Source organism: Plecotus auritus, assembly GCF_963455305.1.
Source record: "Plecotus auritus genome assembly, chromosome: 2".
Lineage (NCBI taxonomy): Eukaryota > Metazoa > Chordata > Mammalia > Chiroptera > Vespertilionidae > Plecotus > Plecotus auritus.
The window spans coordinates 124,303,429-124,323,703 of record NC_137771.1 but is presented as its reverse complement, the minus strand read 5'-3'; the positions used below and the strand labels follow the sequence as shown (position 1 = coordinate 124,323,703).

Sequence of the window (20,275 nt, the reverse complement as noted above, 5' to 3'; positions counted from 1 at the left end):
CCCACTGAATAATCCTCATCCCCAATTTTATGTTTCCTTACACATTATAATGTTCCTCTAGAGTACATTTTGAATGGATAGATTATATTTACATATTTTCATAATTATTTCATTATATTTATATCCTTTATTAGGCTGTAAGCTTAATGAGGGTAAGACCATATCTATTTTTCTTATCACAGCATCCTCAGCATTTAGCACAGTGCCTACATCCATGTGGATATTCATTAAAATTGTTTGAATAGAAAAATGATAAACATCATTTCATTTGTATTATATATTTGTAGAGTCTATCTGTTGTACTAGACAAGCTATGTAAAAAATATATAATTTGCCCAAAACTTTATCCCCAATTTTAGTGCAGTTCCTGTCCTATAGAAGATCTCAAGAATTTTTATTGACTGATTAAATTGGTTCCTTTCCATACATCTCCTAGCTCAGTGAATGGCACCATAATTTAAATAGTCATAAAGATTAAAACGTGAAGTCACCCTAGATTGGTTTATTTCCTTCATTTTCACATGTTTAATCATAAAAATAGATCTATTTAAATCCTAAAAACCCATTTCCACTTACTGGGAGTATCATATCAATTATTACAATGGTCACTTCTCTGATTTGTTCCATTCTAATTGCCCCATTACTCATCCAGCTGCGGTTTTGTTCCAGTCTGAATATCCATTATTAATAACCTCTGTTTAAAATCCTATATTGGCATAATAATATATTTGGTATTATATTTAATGTATGTGATTTTTTAAAAATACGTTTTTATTGATTTCAAAGGGAGGAAGGGAGAGGAAGAGAGAGATAGAGACATCAATGATGAGAGAGAATCATCGATCAACTGCCTCCTGCACGCCCCCTACTGGAGATGTAGCCCACAACCGAGGCATATGCCCTGACCAGGAATCCAACCATGACTTCCTGGTTCATGGGTCGATGCTCAACCATGAGCCACACTGGGCGGGCATATATAATGTATGTGATTATAATGACATAGAGAGGTGATCACACAATAATGCTTATATAAAAATCAGGATGCAGAACACATTTGCAATAAGATCATAATTTTGCTAAATAAAAAGTAATATGTGTGTGCACAAGGGTATGTACAAGAAAAAGATATAGGAGGAAAAGGAGGAGGTAAAGAAGGAAAGGTGTAGAAATTGGCTAATTTCAAATGGTAAATTTAAATGTCCCTAGATGATATAATTATAGATGATTCTAATTTGCTACTGTATCATAGGACATGCTTTTTACAGCAAGGAAATATTCCTATTTTAATTTTTAAAAGAGAAATAAAAGGTCTTGTAGAAGTTTCTTACTTCATTGTCATCTAAAACAGTTTAAATCCCAAAGCATGACTGAATTTATTAGCAAAGAATTATTAATAAAAACATAAATTAATCGGCCAGGTTTAAACGGACAGATTTACCATGGGTAAGTGTTCCATATTTTATATCCCTTTATTTTAAAATTCATAAATTCAAGTATTTGAATAAAACACATTAATATTTCATGGTGTTCTGCACAGAAGATGATTTTGTAAAAGTAATCAAGACTTAACAATGTATTTGCCTTCTGAACAAGTGTGAAACAACTGCTCTACGACTGTAGTCTGTGTGCTATTATTGAAATTAGGACATTCCTATCTCCATGACTTTGAAAGCACCCTGCATAGAAAATCCACACTATTTGGATTATCTTCCAAATTGGATCCTCAAAAAAAACAAACATTTAATTTATGAATAAAAATAATATTAAATTATACTTACTTATAGAGCCTTGGTTCTTCAATCCTTCCAAGCTGGTTTAATAATTTAAATGTAATATAGCCATCCTTCATGGTGTTATCCAAAACAATTACACTGAGAACAAAATAATAAGCTACAAAACAAAAAAACAAAATACAGTTCACATTTTTAAAATAAAATGTTTTGGCACGTACACAGATACACATGTGTATATATAAGCACATATTGCATATGTAAATAATCTCAAGAGGCACTTATTTGGTATATGGATAATATATTTTACTTCTTATCAATTTTTAACTAGTCTTGAAAATGAGAAATGACAAAGCCTGCCAGACATGGTGAAGAGGTGAACAAATAATTAGTGAATACTAACTCTTCTGCAAACCAAAAGTTTTCAGAATTTTGGTCAATTAAACTATTTTTAAAAATATATTACCTATAAAGTAAATATAACATTCCCTAGTTATCAAATTAATAGTCCTAGCTAAGCTTGCTTGACAAATATAATTCCCAATTTCACTGGTTGTTTAGGATTGACTATGAAATTAAATAATCATAGGTAGATTAAGCTCATAGTAGTTCTTATTCAAAATGCTCCTATTAAAAATTGATACAGTATATCTTTCAGAGGCAAGGATTCTGAACTTACCACTATCCTATCTAATAAAGAGGGAATATGCTAATTGACTGTCATGCCTTCACAAAGATGGCGGCGCCTACAGCAAATAAGGAGGGAATATGCTAATTGACTGACACACCCTCAAAGATGGCAGCACCCACAGCCACAAGATGGCAGTGCCCAGTCCCCTCAGCCCTGCTGGGGTGGAAGGCACGCGGCACAGCTGGGCCCGCCCCCAGTCCCTCAGCTCCCCAGCTGCCCAGGGCCGCCCGAGGCTTGCACTGCTGGCAGTGGCAGCAGAAGAGGTGTGATGGGGGCATCACCTTCCTCTGATCACCGGGTTGCCTCCTGCCCCTGAGGGCTCCGGACTGTGAGAGGGGGTGGCCGGGCTGAGGGACCCTCCCCTCCCCCAGTGCATGAATTTTCATGCACCGAGCCTCTAATAGTCTATATTGACTGGGCTAAACAGAAAGTTCTGACCCTCTGTGAGTTTTCCCAAGTACTGAACACCATGCCCAAAAGACAATATATACACAGGACATGGAATGCATGAAATTTTCTTGTGAGAAATACATGTAACTTCTTGTCTGATACTTAGTACTACCTCAAATAAGGTAATGGATTTATAATTGGACCTCATCCATTTCTAACACAGAGATATATAGGAATGCTTCTTACTTTGAAGTGACTGCCCAGCTTTAGACAAAATATGTTGGTTCACCTCACCCAAAAAAGATAGGTGTTCAGACGTGCTCACATGAATTGTGGCAGTATAATATATTGAGATATTACAGAATAAGCCTTCTTTCTGCTAAAGCACATAGACATTTTGGATGTACAATCCATAAATTAAATTACAACAAAGCTCAGATAAAGAAGAGGAATATTAGGAGGCACTTAAGAACTGGGTGTAGCATGAAAACAGAGGCTTAAGTGTCAACTTCCATGCTGGAACAGGAGATGTGATGTTAAGTAACATGAAAAACATGCTCACCTGTCTGAATTCAAATAAGGACTCAGACTTGGAGACACAAAGGCAGCGAAAGCAAAACTTTTAATGGCGGTCTTGCAAGATCGGGTGTCTGATTGAGCAGGAACACCCTTTTGAGCAGTTACCACAAGTAATTTATCCCTAGTGTGCAAGAGTCTCTCCCCAGGTTCTTCATCTGTTGAGTACTATGGGGTTAACATTCTTCCCTGAATGTCACCTAGGTCTTATTGTTTCCTATTGGGTTATTCAAAAAGTAGGCTGAGGATCTTTCTAGCTGTCCCCACCTCCATGTGCTGGGAAGGTCTTCCTGGAACATGTGCTGTTGGTCACATACACAATTCCTTGTTCTCACTACAGTTTGCCCTGGGACTTTATTTGTGTAAGCCTTGTGGTTCAGTAACTGGCTGGTAAGCATGCTGCAGTATATTCCCACTGAAAGCTAACTACACTGAAGATGGACCACAGAGTCTTATTTTCTACAAGTAATAAGGCTAAAATAAAAATATCTGCACAGTATTTTACTTATTAGGGTCTTAGGTTAAGTAAAAAAGACACAATTATCTGAAACGAAATAAAACACCACATAATATGGAATTTAAATTTACATTCACCACTTGATGAGGCCCCTCTCCCCAATTTGTATTAAAAATGCTCCAGGATTATGGAACATAAATTCTGGGTGGAAAAATCCAACTTTCTCTGATGGGAGAGATTTTGAAGAGGAGATGGCTGATAAGAATTTTCTGTAATAGAAGAAGACATAGACTTTTGTTTTGATAGCACAAATATTTTTCTTTCCTTTTGCTAGAGACTGGGACTGATCATTAAGACTAGAAAATGATAATAAATCATGTCTACATTAATAGATAGATAAATATAACCAAAAGAAAACCACAGATTTCTGTATAGAACAATTTCATTGACAATAAATTAAAAAAATAAATTTCTATTAAAAAAATAAAATTAGTATCTTCAAAGTGCTGAGCAAAAATAACTCTTGATGTAGAATTCTATCCTAAACTAACTTTATATTGCAGAGTAAGAGAAAGATAAGGTCATTTCAAGAAAACACAAAACAAAAACTGAGAGGGACTACTAGTGAAAAGTCATTAAGTATCTATTTCAGCAAGATAGAATTAGACCCAGAAGAAAAAAGTGGGGGAAACAGGGTAAGATAAACTGTAAAAAATTGAAATTATTAAATATAAGTAAGCATTTGATATAGTAATAATATTCATAATAAATATTGATTGTTAGGTAAGAAGTGAAATAAAATAATACAAAATATAATGTAGAAGATAGAAAAGAAGACACACAATTCAAAAGCTCTATGAGGCAAATTCTTGTGACAGAATCCAATAAATAGTTTTTGAGGCAAGATGCATTTTTATATGTAAAGCAAAAAAGAAGCAAGTTGCCAGGGAAATATAATAATCCTGAAACTTTATAATCTAAAGAATTACATCATCAGAATACATAAGCAAAAACTTAAACAATGTGACTGCCTGCTAAAAGAGAGATTTAAATATAACTCAAAATCCTAACATAATAGACAAAATGGCCAGGATGTGATTGAAAATTATCCATTATACTTAGAACAAAGAAAATCACATCTTTGGTGAGAAAAGACAATCAACTATTGCTAGCACTGAGATGACTCAGATGCCAGGATTATCTGACAAGAATTTTAAGGAAGCCATCATAAACATACTTCAAAGTCACAGTCTTAAAAATTAAAGGAATAAAAAATTCTCAGCAAATAAATAGAAGCTATAAAAGAAAGCAAAGTAGAAATTACATAAATAAAAAATATAACAACATAAAAAAGTCATTGGATATGCTCAATAGTAGATTGGAGATGACACAGGATAGAAATCAGTGAACTTGAAGACAGGTAAATCTGCCACTCATTCTGTACAACAGAAAAAAAAAAAACAGACTAAGAAAAAAAAATGAACAGAGTGTCAGGGACCTGTGGAACCATAACAAAGATGTAATATGTGTGTTAGCAGAGAGTAAGAGGACGGAAAAGAGAGTGGAACTGAAAGAATATTCAAAGAAATAATATCTGAAAACTTTCTAAATTTGGTAAAGAAAAAAACCCCACACAGATTCAAGAAGTTGAGTAAAACTGGATAAGCCTAAAGAAATTCTCACCAAGATATATCATAATTAAAGTTTAGAAAATTACAAATAAAGAATATAATCTTGAAAGCAGCCAAAGAGAAAAGATGAATTACCTACAGGAGAATACCAATTTGAGTCACAAAAGATTCCTGAAACCACAGAGGCCAAAAGGAAGTGGCAAAACATTTTTCAAGTACTAAAAGAAAGAATATCTTATATTCAGCCAAACTATCCTTTGAGAACAAAGAACTAAAGACAATCTCAAAGAAAAACTAAAAGAATTTCTCATTACCAGACCCATTCTTAATTATTAAAAGTGTGAATTTCTTCAAACATAAATTAATTGATAAAATAAATATTCTTGGAACATAAGAAACAAAGAGGGAACAATGGAAAGATAAGTTATATGGGTACATACAATAGATTATCTCTTTTATCATGAATTTTATAAATCTCATTTTATAAACTGATGATTACAACAAAAATTATCATACAACCTAATGCTAAGACAATGACATTTAAAAGTGGAGAATGTAAAGGTACCTAAATGGAAGTGAGGTTCCCACATTTCACTAAAGTGGTAAAATGTTGAGAACAGTAGATTAAAAAATCACATATGCATATTCTAATTGTGGTAAACCTCCCCAAATATGTCATGTCCTAATCTCTGGAACTTTTCAATATGTTACCTTAAATGCCAAAGGATAACGAAGATAGCAAATGTAATTTATGTTGTTAAACAGCTGGCATTAAAATAGAAAGATTACCCTAAACTATCCAAGTGGGTCCAATGTAATCACAAGAATTGCAATCACAAGACCATAAAAGCAGAAGAGGAAGACAAAACAAGAGAATCTAAAAAATAGATGTGATACAGAAGAGGCAAAGTGAAACAATGTGAGGAATCAATCCAATATTTTAGAAGATGAGGCCACAAACCAAGGAATGCAGACAGCCTCTAAAAGCTCAAAAAGTCAAGGAAATAGATTCTCCCACTTGAGCCTCCAGAAAGGAACTAAGTCCTGCTGACATCTTGATTTTACACAACAACACTTGTTTCAGACTTCTGATACATAACCATATCCTACCTAATAAAAGAGTAATATGCAAATTGACCATACCTCCACTACACCCACAAGCCACACCCACCAGCCAAATAGGAGAGAGTATGCAAATTAACCCAACCAAGATGGCTGTGGCCACAGAGAGAGCAGGAGGCTTGGGTTTCCCTGGTAATGGAGGAAGCCAAGCTTTCTGCACACCCTGGTGGGCCCAGGCCTCCACTTAAGGCTACAAAGTTTCAATTATAGAAGATAAATAAATCCCAACAAAAATGGCGGCAGCCACGGAGCTGGAGAGAGCAGGAGGCTTGAGTTTCCTCTGGCGATGGAGGAAGCCAAGCTTTCGGCAGCTCTGGCCTGCCTTGGCCTTCTGCCATTTAAGGCTAGAAAGTTTCAATTATAGAAGATAAATAAATCCCAACAAAAATGGCTGCGGCCACGGAGCCAGCAGGAGGCTTGGCTCTGCTCAAGGCTACAAAGTTTCAATTATAGAAAATAAATAAATCCCAGATACCAGGGCCTCTGCTTGGGTCGCTGGGGGGCGTGGCCGACCTGCAAACCACCACAGGCCCCTCACCCAGGCCACCCCATGCCCCAAGGGAACCCCTACCCTGATCCAGGACACCCTTCAGGGCAAACCAACTGGCCCCCACCCATGCACCAGGCCTCTATCTTATCTAATAAAAGAGTAATATGCAGATTGACCATCACTCCAACACACAAGATGGCTGCCCCCATGTGGTCAAAGATCCTTCCCCCATGTGGACACAAGATGGCCGCCACAAGATGGCCAGCAGGGGAGGGCAGTTGGGAGGGACCAGGCCTGCAAGAGAGGGCAGTTGTGGGTGATCAGGCCAGCAGGGGAGGGCAGTTGGGAGGGACCAGGCATGCAAGGGAGGGCAGTTGGGGGCGATCAAGCCTGCAGGGGAGGGCAGTTAGGGGTGACCAGGCCGGCAGAGGAGGAAAGTTGGGGGCGACTGGGCCTGCAGGGAAGGGCAGTTGTGGGGGACTCAGGCCTGCAGGAGAGAGCAGTTGGGAGGGACCAGGCCTGTAGGGGAGGGCAGTTTAGGGGTAAGCAGGCCTGCAGGGAAGGGCAGTTAGGGTCAAACAGGCTGGCAGGGGAACAGTTAGGCATCAATCAGGCTGGCAGGGGAGTGGTTAGGGGGTGATCAGGCTGGCAAGCAGAAGTGGTTAGGGGTAATCAGGAAGGCAGGCAGGCGAGCAGTTGGGAGCCAGCAGTCTTGGATTGTGAGAGGGATGTCCAACTGCCCGTTTAGGCCTGATCCCAGTCGGACATTCCGCGACAGGTCCTAGATTGGAGAGGGTGCAGGCTGGGCTGAGGAACACACACCCCCATGCACGAATTTTGTGCACCGGGCCTCTAGTATATATATATATATATATACACATATATGTATGTGTATATATATATATATATATATATATATATATATATATACACATATATATATATATATATATCCAGTGTCCCTAACAACCGAAACAACCAAACAACCAGTTGCCATGAGGTGGCACTGACCACTTCTCTGTCCCTTCCCACAGTGGATGGTCAATGGGAAATCACAGGGAACCAGGTTGGGTGGTAGTGGAGCAGGACTGGGGAATGGTGAGTGAGCGTATGGCAGACCTCCTGGTCCCTCCCAACCAGGTGGCAGGCTCTAATCCATCCTCAGTTTCTTCTGAAAGGAACATGGTGCCTCCACTGCACAGCCTCCCGGGATCCAGACTCACCGCTGTGAGAGGCTCTGGAGGGGAGACTTCAACAAGGACTTCAGCACCTGCAGCAACCCTCAGCCTTCACTGCTGGGAGGTGGACAGAGAGCATCAGCTTTAAAGCACAAACACCCTCCTCAGGAAAAACCGCCACCTCTCTACTCCACAGCTGCTTCTGGTTCGGCAAGAAACTGCTCATGCTCCTCCCTGTGGGATGGGCAGGGCCAGAGCGGAGTTGAGTAGTTCCACCATGGGGGAGGGGCCGAGCCAGGCAGCTGGGCCAGTGCAGGGAAGGAGGGAGGGAGGGTGGGGCAGGAGCAAGGGGGAATCTCTGGTTCCTTGCACTGCCTCCCACAGGCATAGCCCTTCCTGGTGTTATAATAAAAAGAGTTGTGTTTTTCTAACTCTGTCCAGGTAAAGGAAACAAGTGTCTGTTGACTTCGATCTTACTCTCCCAGCCGCCAGTTAATCCCTCTGGATGCATCATATCCAACCTCCAAAGGATCCAAGGGGCAGGTTCAACCTTCGTTCCATAGTTGAGGAAACTGACCAATGAGCACGTGTCTCATGCCTCAGTGTCAATTCCTGCGGAAATCTCCGGGTAATAACTCAGATTGTATATCTAAGGGTATATTTTCTTCTGTTTTCATGTGTTTAATTCAACCCCAGGAATAAAAAATACAAGAAAGAATAAAATTAGTTCAGAGGGCTCAGCATTATATTCCCAGGGCCTTTGGTCCCACACAAACCACAGAGTTATCCTGAAATGAAAGAAAAGGAAAGAGAAACAGGAAAGGTTTTCCAGCTCAGTCACAGAGACATTTCATAGCCACATGCTAAGGACACAACATTAACTTAGGGGTGGAAAGGACACAAATGGAATAGAAGATGGAGCCATTTCCGTTCAGATTCAAACCAAGTTAACGAGGCAGAAGAAACACTGGACGCCATGGAAGAATAAGATGAAAAGGCCCGGTGGGGAGTGTCACACACCTCTCATGGACAGCACCTCGGGCTCTGGACATGACAGGAGGAGGGAGAGGGCTGGGTGAGAGGAAGTGCATGAAAGGCCTGGGAGTAGGAACAAGAGGGTGATATGCGGAAGGTGGGCCCCACCGGGTGATGACCGGGGGCAAGCCTGCGGAAGGTGGCCAAGTGCCCCCACCTCTGCTGAGGGGTGCATGCATCCTGGGAGCTGTGGCTCATGGAGAGGGAGGTTATGGCTCTATGTGGATGAGTTGACGAGAGCCTCCCTGCAGCCACAGTACTCAGTGTTCTCAACATGGCAGGAGCACAGGATCATGTACACAATGTCAGGAAAGAAAAAGCATCCTATTCCCAACTTATTCACAGACTTCTATTTCTGGTATCTATATTCCCAATGTGTCCACAAGAACATTTGGAAAAAGAAAAAAGATTTGTACATGATATGACTGCATCTTTAGAAAACCCAAGTGATCACAACCGGAGCACTTTTAACACCTAATGAGCCAAATACACTGATGAACAAAAATAGACCCAGAGACATAGACACACCTCAGAGGGAAGGTGGGGGAGGGTGGGTGGGTGGGAAGAGATCAACCAATGGCCTTGTGTGCATATATGCCTCACCCCTGGACACAGACAATGTGGTGTTGAGGGCCTGGGGTGGGGTGTAGGCTGGAAAAGGTTAATGCGGGGAAAGGGGACCTATGTAAACCTTTCAACAATACAGATTTAATAAAAAGAGTAAAAAAAAAAAATTAAATTAAAAAGTAAAAGAAAAAAAAAAGAAAAGCCAAGAATAACTGCTCTGGCTGGGTGGCTCCGTTGGTTAGAGCTTTGTCCTGTACATTGAAAGGTTGCCGGTTTGAACCTGGGTCGGGGTGTGTGCGGGAGGCCACTGAGCAAGTGGTGCCTCCCCAGACCTAAAACATAGTCCAGGCCTCACCCATGACCCCAGGCTCATCCTCTGCTGAGTAAGACCAGACCTCCCAGCTTTCTGTCAAGTCCCTGGTCTCTAAGTCATAATGCCACTTCCCCATGTTCCCCAGAATGCACTGCTCAGTAACCATCTATACTAATAAAAGGGTAATATGCTAATTAGACCAGATGTCCCTACAGACAAAGCCACAGTGGTGGGCCAAGGCAGAGGTGGTTAGGGGGATCAGGCCAGCAGGGGAGAGCAGTTAGGGGTGACCAGGCAAGCAGGCAAAGCAGTTAGGGGCAATCAGGCAGGCAGGCAGGTGAGCGGTTAGCAGCCAGCAGTCCTGGATTGTGAGAGGGATGTCCAACTGCCGCTTTAGGCCCGATCCTGCGGGGAGCGAGCCTAAGCCATCAGTTGGACATCCCCTGAGGGCTCCTGGACTATAAGAGGGCGCAGGCCAGGCTGAGGGACCCCCCTAAGTGCATGAATTTTTGTGCATCCAGCCTCTAGTCCTATATAATAAAAGCCCAGCAACTGAACAGCAGAAAGACCAGAATGACCGTCAATCAGTCACTATGATGTGCACTGACCACCAGGGGGCAGACACTCGACACAGGAGCTGCCCCCAGGTAGTCAGTGCACTCCCACAGTAGGAGTGCTGCTCAGCTGACCAGGATGAGCACCACCCCCACAGCAGGAGCAGCCGCTCAGAGGGCGGGTCAACAGCTACTCAGCTGACCGGGATGAGCAGTACTCCCACAGTGGGCCAATCCCTGCAGGCCACACCCCCCACCAGTGCAGAATCCTGTGCACCAGGCCTCTATTACAATAATAAATTTATGTGCTTTAAGCCATTAAAGTGTATGGTAATTTATTATGGTAGTGATGGAAAATAAATACCAAATTTGGTATAAAAACTGAGATGGTGTTACAACACCTGAAATGAGAAATTCTCAATGAGCAGAATCTTAAAGAATTTTGAGGAGCATGACATAAAATTTAATAACCTTGATTATATTATTAGTAAAAATGTACATGTTAATAATTCTACTAGAGAGGACTCAGAAAGAAGAGAACATGTTATTGGAAACTGAAGGAAAATGAATCCTTGTTATACAGTCACAGAATAGCTTACCAAAATTATGTCCCAATATTATGTGGAAAGTAGAAATTGCAAACTAAATAAAGAAATTGAACATTTAGCTGAGGGGATTGTCAAAGGCTTGAAAGTGTAGCCATATTTGCTATTAGTGTTTATGGCTAAATATAAGGGAAAACATAAACTGAAATAAAAGTTTTAAACAGAAGCAAACCCTATCCTGAGGATTTAAAAAATACTTATCTTACCAAGTTTGGAAAGATACCTTAACTAAAAGATTCACCATCAGAAAACCATGCTCTAGAGAAAAAATGCTAGACATGTAGCTGGACAATCTTTTGCCTTTAGAAAGATAAATAAGTCAAAGTATTCAGTAATACAAACGTCTCTTTGAAAAGATTAGTGTGTGATTCATAGATTCCCTCAGCCATTTCTAAACAGAAGCAAAAAAATGTAGAAAACATATTTTCAGGAATCTCTTGTCTAATTGAATGCATTTCTGTGATAAATATGGAGATCTACAAGGGTTTTTGAGAATGTTGTAGCAGTATAAATACTGCCAGCTTGAACTGAAAAGTGCACAGACAGTACAAAATGAAAGAAGATATAGGACCCCCATAATTCTATAGGCAACAAATCTATATACATAAAAGCCTAAGCGGCCGTTCAACCATTCAACCAGTAGCTATGATGCACACTGATCACCAGGGGGCAGACGCTCAACACACAGGCATGGAAAAATGAAACAGAGTGATGAATCTTAGAGGGAAAGGGGGGTGAGGGGAGGGAGGGAAGAGATTAACCAAAGATCTTATCTGCATACTAGAGGCCTGGTATACGTGCATTAGTGGGGTCCCTCGGCCTGGCCTGTGGGATCAGGCCAAAACCATCAATCTGACATCCCTCAAGCGGTCCTGGATTGCAAGAGGGCACAGGCCAGGCCGAGGGACCCCACCGGTGCACGAATCCGTGCACCGGGCCTCTAGTAGGCTAATAGAACTATTCATATGGAAGTATATACCACCACTCATATAAAACTAAAAAATAAAGAAGGCTAATTCTGAGAGCCTAGAATATGGACTTGTGAAACTGAAGGGCAGAACCCAGGGTGAATTAACCAGAGGGGACTATTCCTTGGCCTTGAAACCAAATGAAATTTGTCTCACTGAACTGTAAAATTGCTTAAGACCATTGACTCCATTTTCATTTTATTTTTTTCTCTTTGAACAGGAATGTCTATAACTAGTCTCCTTTGCCTGCCTCACCACTCTATTTTGGGAGCAAATAACTTAATTCTTCAGTTTCATAGGCTCACAAGTGGAGACAAATTGTGCCCCAAAATAAGAGTCTATCTAGAGTCTCACCCAAATCTGATTTACATTTAGAATTAAATTATAAGATTTGGAATATTTTATCTGATGAGATTAGATGAGATTTTTTACTTTTGAGTTGATAATGTTTGAGATCAACCAACAAAATCTTATTGACATATATAGAACCTTCCACCCAACAAATGCAGAACACATTTATTTTAGGTGCCTATGAAGCATTCACCCAAATAGAGCATATTCTAAGCTAAAAAAATAACACACTGAGTTTTAAAAATTGAAATTGTACAGTTCATTCTCTAACCATAATGACACCATATAAGAAATTAAAAACAGATAACAGGAAAATCTCTAAACATGTGAAATTAAACAACATGCTTATTTTTAAAAACCATGTCCAAAGAAGTGTCAAAAAGAAATATATAGAACTAAGTGAAAATGAAAATACAATCTATCAGAACATGTGCAATACAGCTATAGCAGTGATCAGAGAAAAATTCATTGGAATAGAAATGAAGAAATATCTCAAACCAACAATCTAAGATCCTGCCTGAAGAGAAAAAAAAATTAAAACTATTCCAAAAAATGTAGGAGGAAGGATATAATAAACAATAAAACAATGCGGTACCATCTCACACTTGTCAGAATGGCTATCATCAACAAATCAACAAATGACAAGTGCTGGAGAGGAGTGGAGAAAAGGGAACCCTAGTACACTGCTGGTGGGAATGCAGACTGGTGCAGCCACTATGGAAAACAGTATGGAGTTTCCTCAAAACATTAAATATGGAACTGCCATTTGACCCAGTGACCCCACTTCTATGAATATATACTTAGAAACCCAAAACATCAATCAGAAAGAATATATGCATCCCTATGTTAATAGCAGCACAATTTACAATAGCTAAGATTTGGAAACATCCCAAGTGCCCATCAGCAGATGAGTGGATAAAAAAGCGTTGTACATTTGCCCAATGGAATACTATGCAGCTGTGAAAAAAAAGAACTCTTACCATTTTCAACAGCATGGATAGACCTGGGGAGTATTATACTAAGCTAAATAAGCCAGTCAGAGAAAGACAAGTATCACATGATCTCACTCATATGTGGAATCTAATAAATAAAACAAACTGATGAACAAAATAGATCCAGAGACATAGAAGAATGGGACAGACTGTAGGACCTCAGAGTTAAGCCTGGGTGGGTAGGAAGAGATAAACTAAAGAAGTTGTATGCATATGTGCATAACCCATGTACACAGACAATTGGGTGGTGAAGGCCTGGGACAGGGGGGAGGGGACAAGGGCAGACTAGAGGAGGTCAAAGGTGGTATAAAGGTGATATATGTAATACTATCAATAATAAAAGTTTTTAAAAAAGATTCATTCCCGTTTCTTTATTTTAATGATGAACATGAAGTTATCAAAATTTTAAATATCATTTACCATCACTCAAAAAATGAAATATTTAGGAATATATGTAACAAAAGATACACAGAATCTGTACACTAAAAATTACAAAATGCTAATGAAATAAATCAAAGATTAATAGCAAATGGAGAGATATTACATGTTCATGAATCAAAGATTCATAATAAAGATGTCAATTTTCTCCAAATTGATCTATAGGTTTAATGTAATCCCTACCAAAATTCCAGTCACATTTTTGTACACAAAATATATATTGAAAGGTACATACCTTAGAATTTTTAAAATAATCAGGACAAAACAAATAAAGAAGAAATAATAATTCTACCTGATAATAAGGCTTACTACATAGCTCTAGTAATTAATACAGTGAGGTCTAGACATGTAAAGCAATGCAACAGAATAGAGGACATAATATTGACCCAGTAGACATAGACCTAAGCAAATATGATTAATTTATTCTTTATACTAGTAAATGTGCAAAAGCATTTCAATAAAGTAAGGATAGCCTTTTCGACAAATGGTGCCTGATAAAAAGGAGCATTCATAGATGGGAAAAAAAAAAGTGAACTTCAACCTGAATCTCAAATATTATACAAAATTTAAACTAAAATGGGTTACAGACTTAGATATAACACATAAAACTTTAGAAGAAAATCTTCAGGACCTAGGGCTGAGTTTGACATCAAAAGCATGTTCCATTAATGAAAAAAATGATAAATTAGACCTCATCAACAGTAAATACTTTTGACTTTGCAAAAGCCTTTGTGGAAAAGATAAAAAGACAGTCAAGTTACAGACAGGGAGAAAATATTTGCAAACCAATGATTCAACAAATGATACTATCAAAAATATATTAAGAGCCCTGAAAACTCAACAGTTTAAAAAATCCAATTGAAAAATGGGCAAAAGACACAAACACTTAAAAAGAATATATAGAAAAGATATTCAATTGTCAGGGCAACAAAAATTAAAAACTGCAATAAGTTACCACCATTTGCTTATCAGAATGAATACAATTTTTAAAATACTGGTAACACCAAACACTAGTAAGAACTCAGAGGAATTGAACCTCTTGCTGAGAGGATATAAAATGGTACTGCCACTCTGAAAAATGCTGTCAATTTCTTACAAAGTTAAATCTGCAATTAGCTTCTGACCCCAGCCAGAAATTGTATTTCTGGACTTTTATAATAGACTAGAGGCCCAGTGCATGAAATTCGTGCATGGGGGGTTCCCTCAGCCAAGCCTGCAGCCTCTCCAATCCGAGACCCCTCAGGGGATGTCCTACTACTGGTTTAGGCCTGATTCCGGAGATCAGGCCTAAACTAGCAGTTGAACATCCCTCTCACAATCCTGGACCACTGGCTCCTAATCACTCACCTGCCTGCCTGCCTGGTCACCCCTAACTGCCACCCTTGCTGGCCTGATCACCCCTCACTGCCTCTGCATGCCGGCCTGATTGCCCCTAACGGCCCCCCACCAGCCTGGTTGCCTCATTCAGCCTGCTGTTCAGTCGTTTGGTTGTTCCTCACTAACCCCCCTGCGGGCCTGGTCGCCCCACGCAGTCTGTTTGTTCAGTCATTTGGTCATCCCTCATTAACCCCCCTGCCAGCCTGGTTGCCCCACACAGCCTGCTTGTTCAGTCATTTGGTCGTCTCTCACTAACCCCCCTGCTGGCCTGGTTGTAAGCAGCCATTTGTGAGGGTGTGAGGGTCAATTTGCATATTACCTCTTTATTATCCTATATAATAAAGAGCTAATATGCTAATTAGACTGAACAGCAGGATGACTGTCTGGCCGACCATCTGGATGACCTTCTGGATGAAGCTGGGGCTGTGAGGGCTGGCCGAGGCTGCGAGGGGCTGCGAGGGCCAGCTGGGCCTGTGAGAGCTGAGCCCCTTGTTGAATTTCGTGCATCAGGCCTCTAGTATAGGATAAATAAAAATTTAAATTCACACAAAAACTTTTACAAAAATATTTACAACAGCTATATTAATAATATCTGATACCTAATGTTCTTCAACAGATGAATGATTAAACAAACTATAGTACATACATGCCATGGAATACTAGTTAGCAATAAAAACAAATGAATTATTCATACATACTAAGACATGGATGAACCTCCAGAGAATTATGCTAAGTGGGGGGAAATGGCCAATTAGAAGGTCACATACTGAATTATTCCCTTTTTGTAACATTTTCAAAATATAATTTTAGGAATTTATTAATGGATAATAGGAGTTAGAAACAGCAGGTTAGAAGGAAGTTGGTATATGTGGTTATAAAAGTGCCACCCATAAAACTGTTTCATATCTTCAGTGTGGTTGTAAATACATAACCCTATATGTGTGATTGAATTGTGCAGAGCTAAACACACACACACACACACAGATACACACATACATGCATATTCTTTGGGGAAATATAGATAAGATATATGGATTGTATAAATGTCAGTACCTTGGCAGTGATATTATATTTTACAATGTTATGAAATTTTACCATTGAGGAAAACTGGATAAAGTGTACACAGGGTCTCTCTGTATTACTTCTTATATCTGTATGTAAATCTAAATTTAACTTGATAAAAATTTAAGTTAAAAAATGCAGAGGTCCAATTCTGGGTTATAGAAGACATCACTAACATTTAAAGAATTATAATATCTTATAATGAATAGCAACTGTGACTACAAAACATTTACAACAACTGACCTAAACATATTCTTAAATATGAGAATATATTTTAAATATTTATCCTTCAATAACCTAAGTCATGACTGTGACTAGAAACTTTTATTTATAAACTACTTCAAGCTTTTCATCTCTAAACAGAATAATTTTGCTTTCTTATCTATCACCCCATAAATTCATTATGTAATACATTTCTAAAAGATTCTCTCTTGTTCTTCAAATTTTCCTCTTGTCTAATTCTAAAAATGATGGGAAAATTATTATTTACTTGCATTTTTTTCATTTATATTGTTTAATTTTGGTTTCCAAAAGTGTGGAATAGTGTAGATAAATGTCTTATACTTGTAAACTGTTATATGCTGACATAAATCTAAAAATGGGGAGGATAATCACGCAAATTTTGCAGGAAAAAACAAGAACCTTGATTGTTTCTTTGGGAAAATATTACCCAAAGCATATGTTCATTTTAGCTAAAAAATCAAGTGTTTACTTAAATATGACTCTAACTGACTCTAACAACTTTCAAAGTTTTTTGAAAGTGCATGATGAAATTTGAGTGGGTAGAAAGAATATTTTGGATAATATATAAAATAGTATATAAGACAAATCATATTTTATTTGTTAAAAATGTTGACTTACTGGCCTAGCTGGTTTGGCTCAGTGGATAGAGCATCAGCCTATGGACTGAAGGGTCCCAGGCTTGATTCTGGTCAAGGGCACATGCGCAGGTTGTGGACTTGACCCCCAGAGGGGGGCATGCAGGAGGCAGCTGATTGATGATTCTCTCACATCATTGATGTTTCTATCTCTCTCTTCCCTCTCCCTTCCTCTCTCAAATCAATAAAAATATATTTAAATTTCTTTTTTACTTACTGCAGAATGGATTTATGCCAGTAGTATCCAAAAACACAGTCGTCCTAAGAGATCTTTTCATTCTTTCTTCTAAAACATCTTTCCATAGCTCAGCTTGATAACCTGATATTTGAGAAATAGAACATTAGCAATTGGACTTCCATCAAATAGCATGTAAAAACTTCAGTTTCCTAAAGAAACTAAAGCATCAATGTATATTATTATTATTATTGTTATTATTATTCATGGATTTTTATAACTTAAAACTTTTCAAATAACTTCACATTTTTTAAATTACAATAATAAGTATTAAATTGAAGATTTACAAATAAATTTCCAAGATTCCCTGAAAATCTTATCAGAACTTAATGTACTATGTATGTCTATAGTCCATTTGTACACATTTTCATTATTGTATTACAAGTTCAGAATTGTATCTGTAACTCTTTTTAGTAAAGTCATCAGAATAAATCAATTAGTTCAAACTTTAACATTAAATTTAGCTCTATGAGTACTGCCCCCAATAATTCTATATATACATTCATATAAATATGGTATACCTATGTATACATTATGTACAATATGATATAGTATAGGTAGTATTGATATGCACTATTATGTAAGTGATATATATTTTAGATACATGCATTATAAGGAATGTGTATTATACAAATAGGTACATATTAAAATGCTTCCCACTTCATGTATTTGTCTGTTTCCACATTGCTGCCTCTAAGTTTGAGATCTGAATATAGTAGAAAGGATACTTAACTGGGAATTCAGAGGTTTAATGCTAGGTCTCACTTGTGCCCTGAAGCAATCCATATGTTCACAGAAGGTTTCTTATTTATATGGAAAAGCAATGGGACCAGAAAAGCAACCCCCAACATAAGGTATGAAGAAAACGAATTCTACAAAATGTCTTGTGAACTGACTATGAGAAAATAAAACTGGCAAAGCTTGCTTATTTCCTACCCCCCATAGCAATTCTCTGTACCTCAGTGTAAACCTCCTGCTGAAGAAAATTGCAGGAAGCTGTTCAATTCAGCCTTTGTAATTGCTGCCCATTCAATTGAGCCCCCTGGTTTTGGAAACATATCAGGCAAATCTTGTCATGACACTAATCGGATGTTTACATGCTCATGACATGCTTGGGATCTGCTATTCTCTTTAGAATTTCTGAACAAACAGCCTTTGAGATTCTTTCCAGCTCTAACATTCTATTTTTATGTGGAATCTTTTTTTCACTAAATTTCCCACTGGCATGCTTTAGTTCTCAGAAGTGGAAACACTTAAATGCTCTTACCAAGCTTTATCACTTCAGAAGGTGTGAACCATGTATGAGTCATGTCTACTTGCTAATAGCAAATCAAAAGTTAACAATGATTATGATTCATACCTCTTCACTTGCTCCTAACACTAAAAAACAAAAACAAACACACCTCAGTGCCACTAAGAATTCAACAGTCTCTTTCTTTAGCGGAAATATAGATGGATGACAAATAGATAATGAGTCCTTTTGAATATAAAGAACATGGGTCATCATGAAACCACCAAATTTTTCCACTATATCAAGAATAGAAAGGCAGTTGATCAAGTTCCCCTCACTACACATATTAAAAATATTTAGTAAAAAGTAAACTATTTTTTCTGGTTACAACACAGATAATTTTTTCCATAAAATGTTGGCATACAAATAAATATGAAAACTTACAGCAGCAAAATACTAATACAATTATGCTATACATTTCCCACAAAGAATTATACTAATTATAATAATCTCTCTTACCTAGCCTAGGACATGATTTCTTCTTAAAGTTGTCACAATCCACACATGAACCAGTCTTGTAATCTTTGTATGAATGACAAGGAAATGAAATAAAATTGCAGTTTGTTTCCAAAGCTGCCATGAACAAGTGGACTGCTCTCTGGTGGTCACATTTAATAAATTTCATTCCTTATGTGTTAAAAATCAAGCAAAAGAATTGTAGATGCATTAAACTAAGTTCAAGAAAATTGGAGAAAAATTAAAAATTAAGTTCTACTCAATACTGTTTTATGAATATTAAAGTGTTGACTACAATGCAGTGTTATTGTGAGCAACTAAATAAGTCATACAAATTAAAACTTAAGTTTAGTATTCCCTTTATATCATATTTATAAGAAATTTTTCTAATCATTAAGAGCAATTTTTTTATTTCAATAATTTAACAAGCTCAAACATGGTGCTATCATACTTAATAACTAGTATATACATCTCTCTTTTCTAACCCCACACCCTTAACATTTCTACTCAATGTCAAATATGACTATGAAATATTAAAGCTTTATCATGTCCCCCCTTGGCCAGGTGGCTGAATTGGTTGGAGCATCATCCTGTACACCAAAAGGTTGCTGGTTCAATCCCTGCTCACATATTGGAGGCAACCGATCAATGTTTCTCTCTCACCTCTCTCTGTCTCTTTCTCTTTCTCACTTCCTCTCTCTGGAAAAATATATTCTCAGGTGAGGATTTTTTAAAAAAACTTTATCATGTCTATTTTCTTTTGCCAACTTCTCACATCCTTATCCCCTTGACCAAACTTCTGTTGCTGCAGTGGCATTTGGCAATGTGTTTGTTACTTGATCACTGTACAACTCAGAGCATTACTCTCTAAGGCTCTGAAGTTAGCCC

The 20,275-nt window shown here is 38.2% G+C and overlaps 1 protein-coding gene across 5 annotated transcripts in view; it reads right to left on the bottom strand.

The window, feature by feature from the left end:
- The window catches only part of LIPI (lipase I), a gene marked incomplete at its 5' end in the record, with an annotated part of 66,970 nt that overhangs the window by 10,171 nt on the left and 36,524 nt on the right, over positions 1–20,275 (bottom strand). For 3 of the 5 annotated variants that reach the window (XM_080657009.1, XM_080657011.1, XM_080657013.1), the window contains 3 exons: positions 1,779–1,890; positions 17,623–17,724; positions 19,391–19,558. In XM_080657009.1, coding sequence (XP_080513135.1) covers positions 1,779–1,890; positions 17,623–17,724; positions 19,391–19,558 — 382 coding nt within the window. The remainder of the gene's footprint in view (positions 1–1,778; positions 1,891–17,622; positions 17,725–19,390; positions 19,559–20,275) is intronic. The other 2 variants (XM_080657010.1, XM_080657012.1) reach the window with 2 other exon arrangements.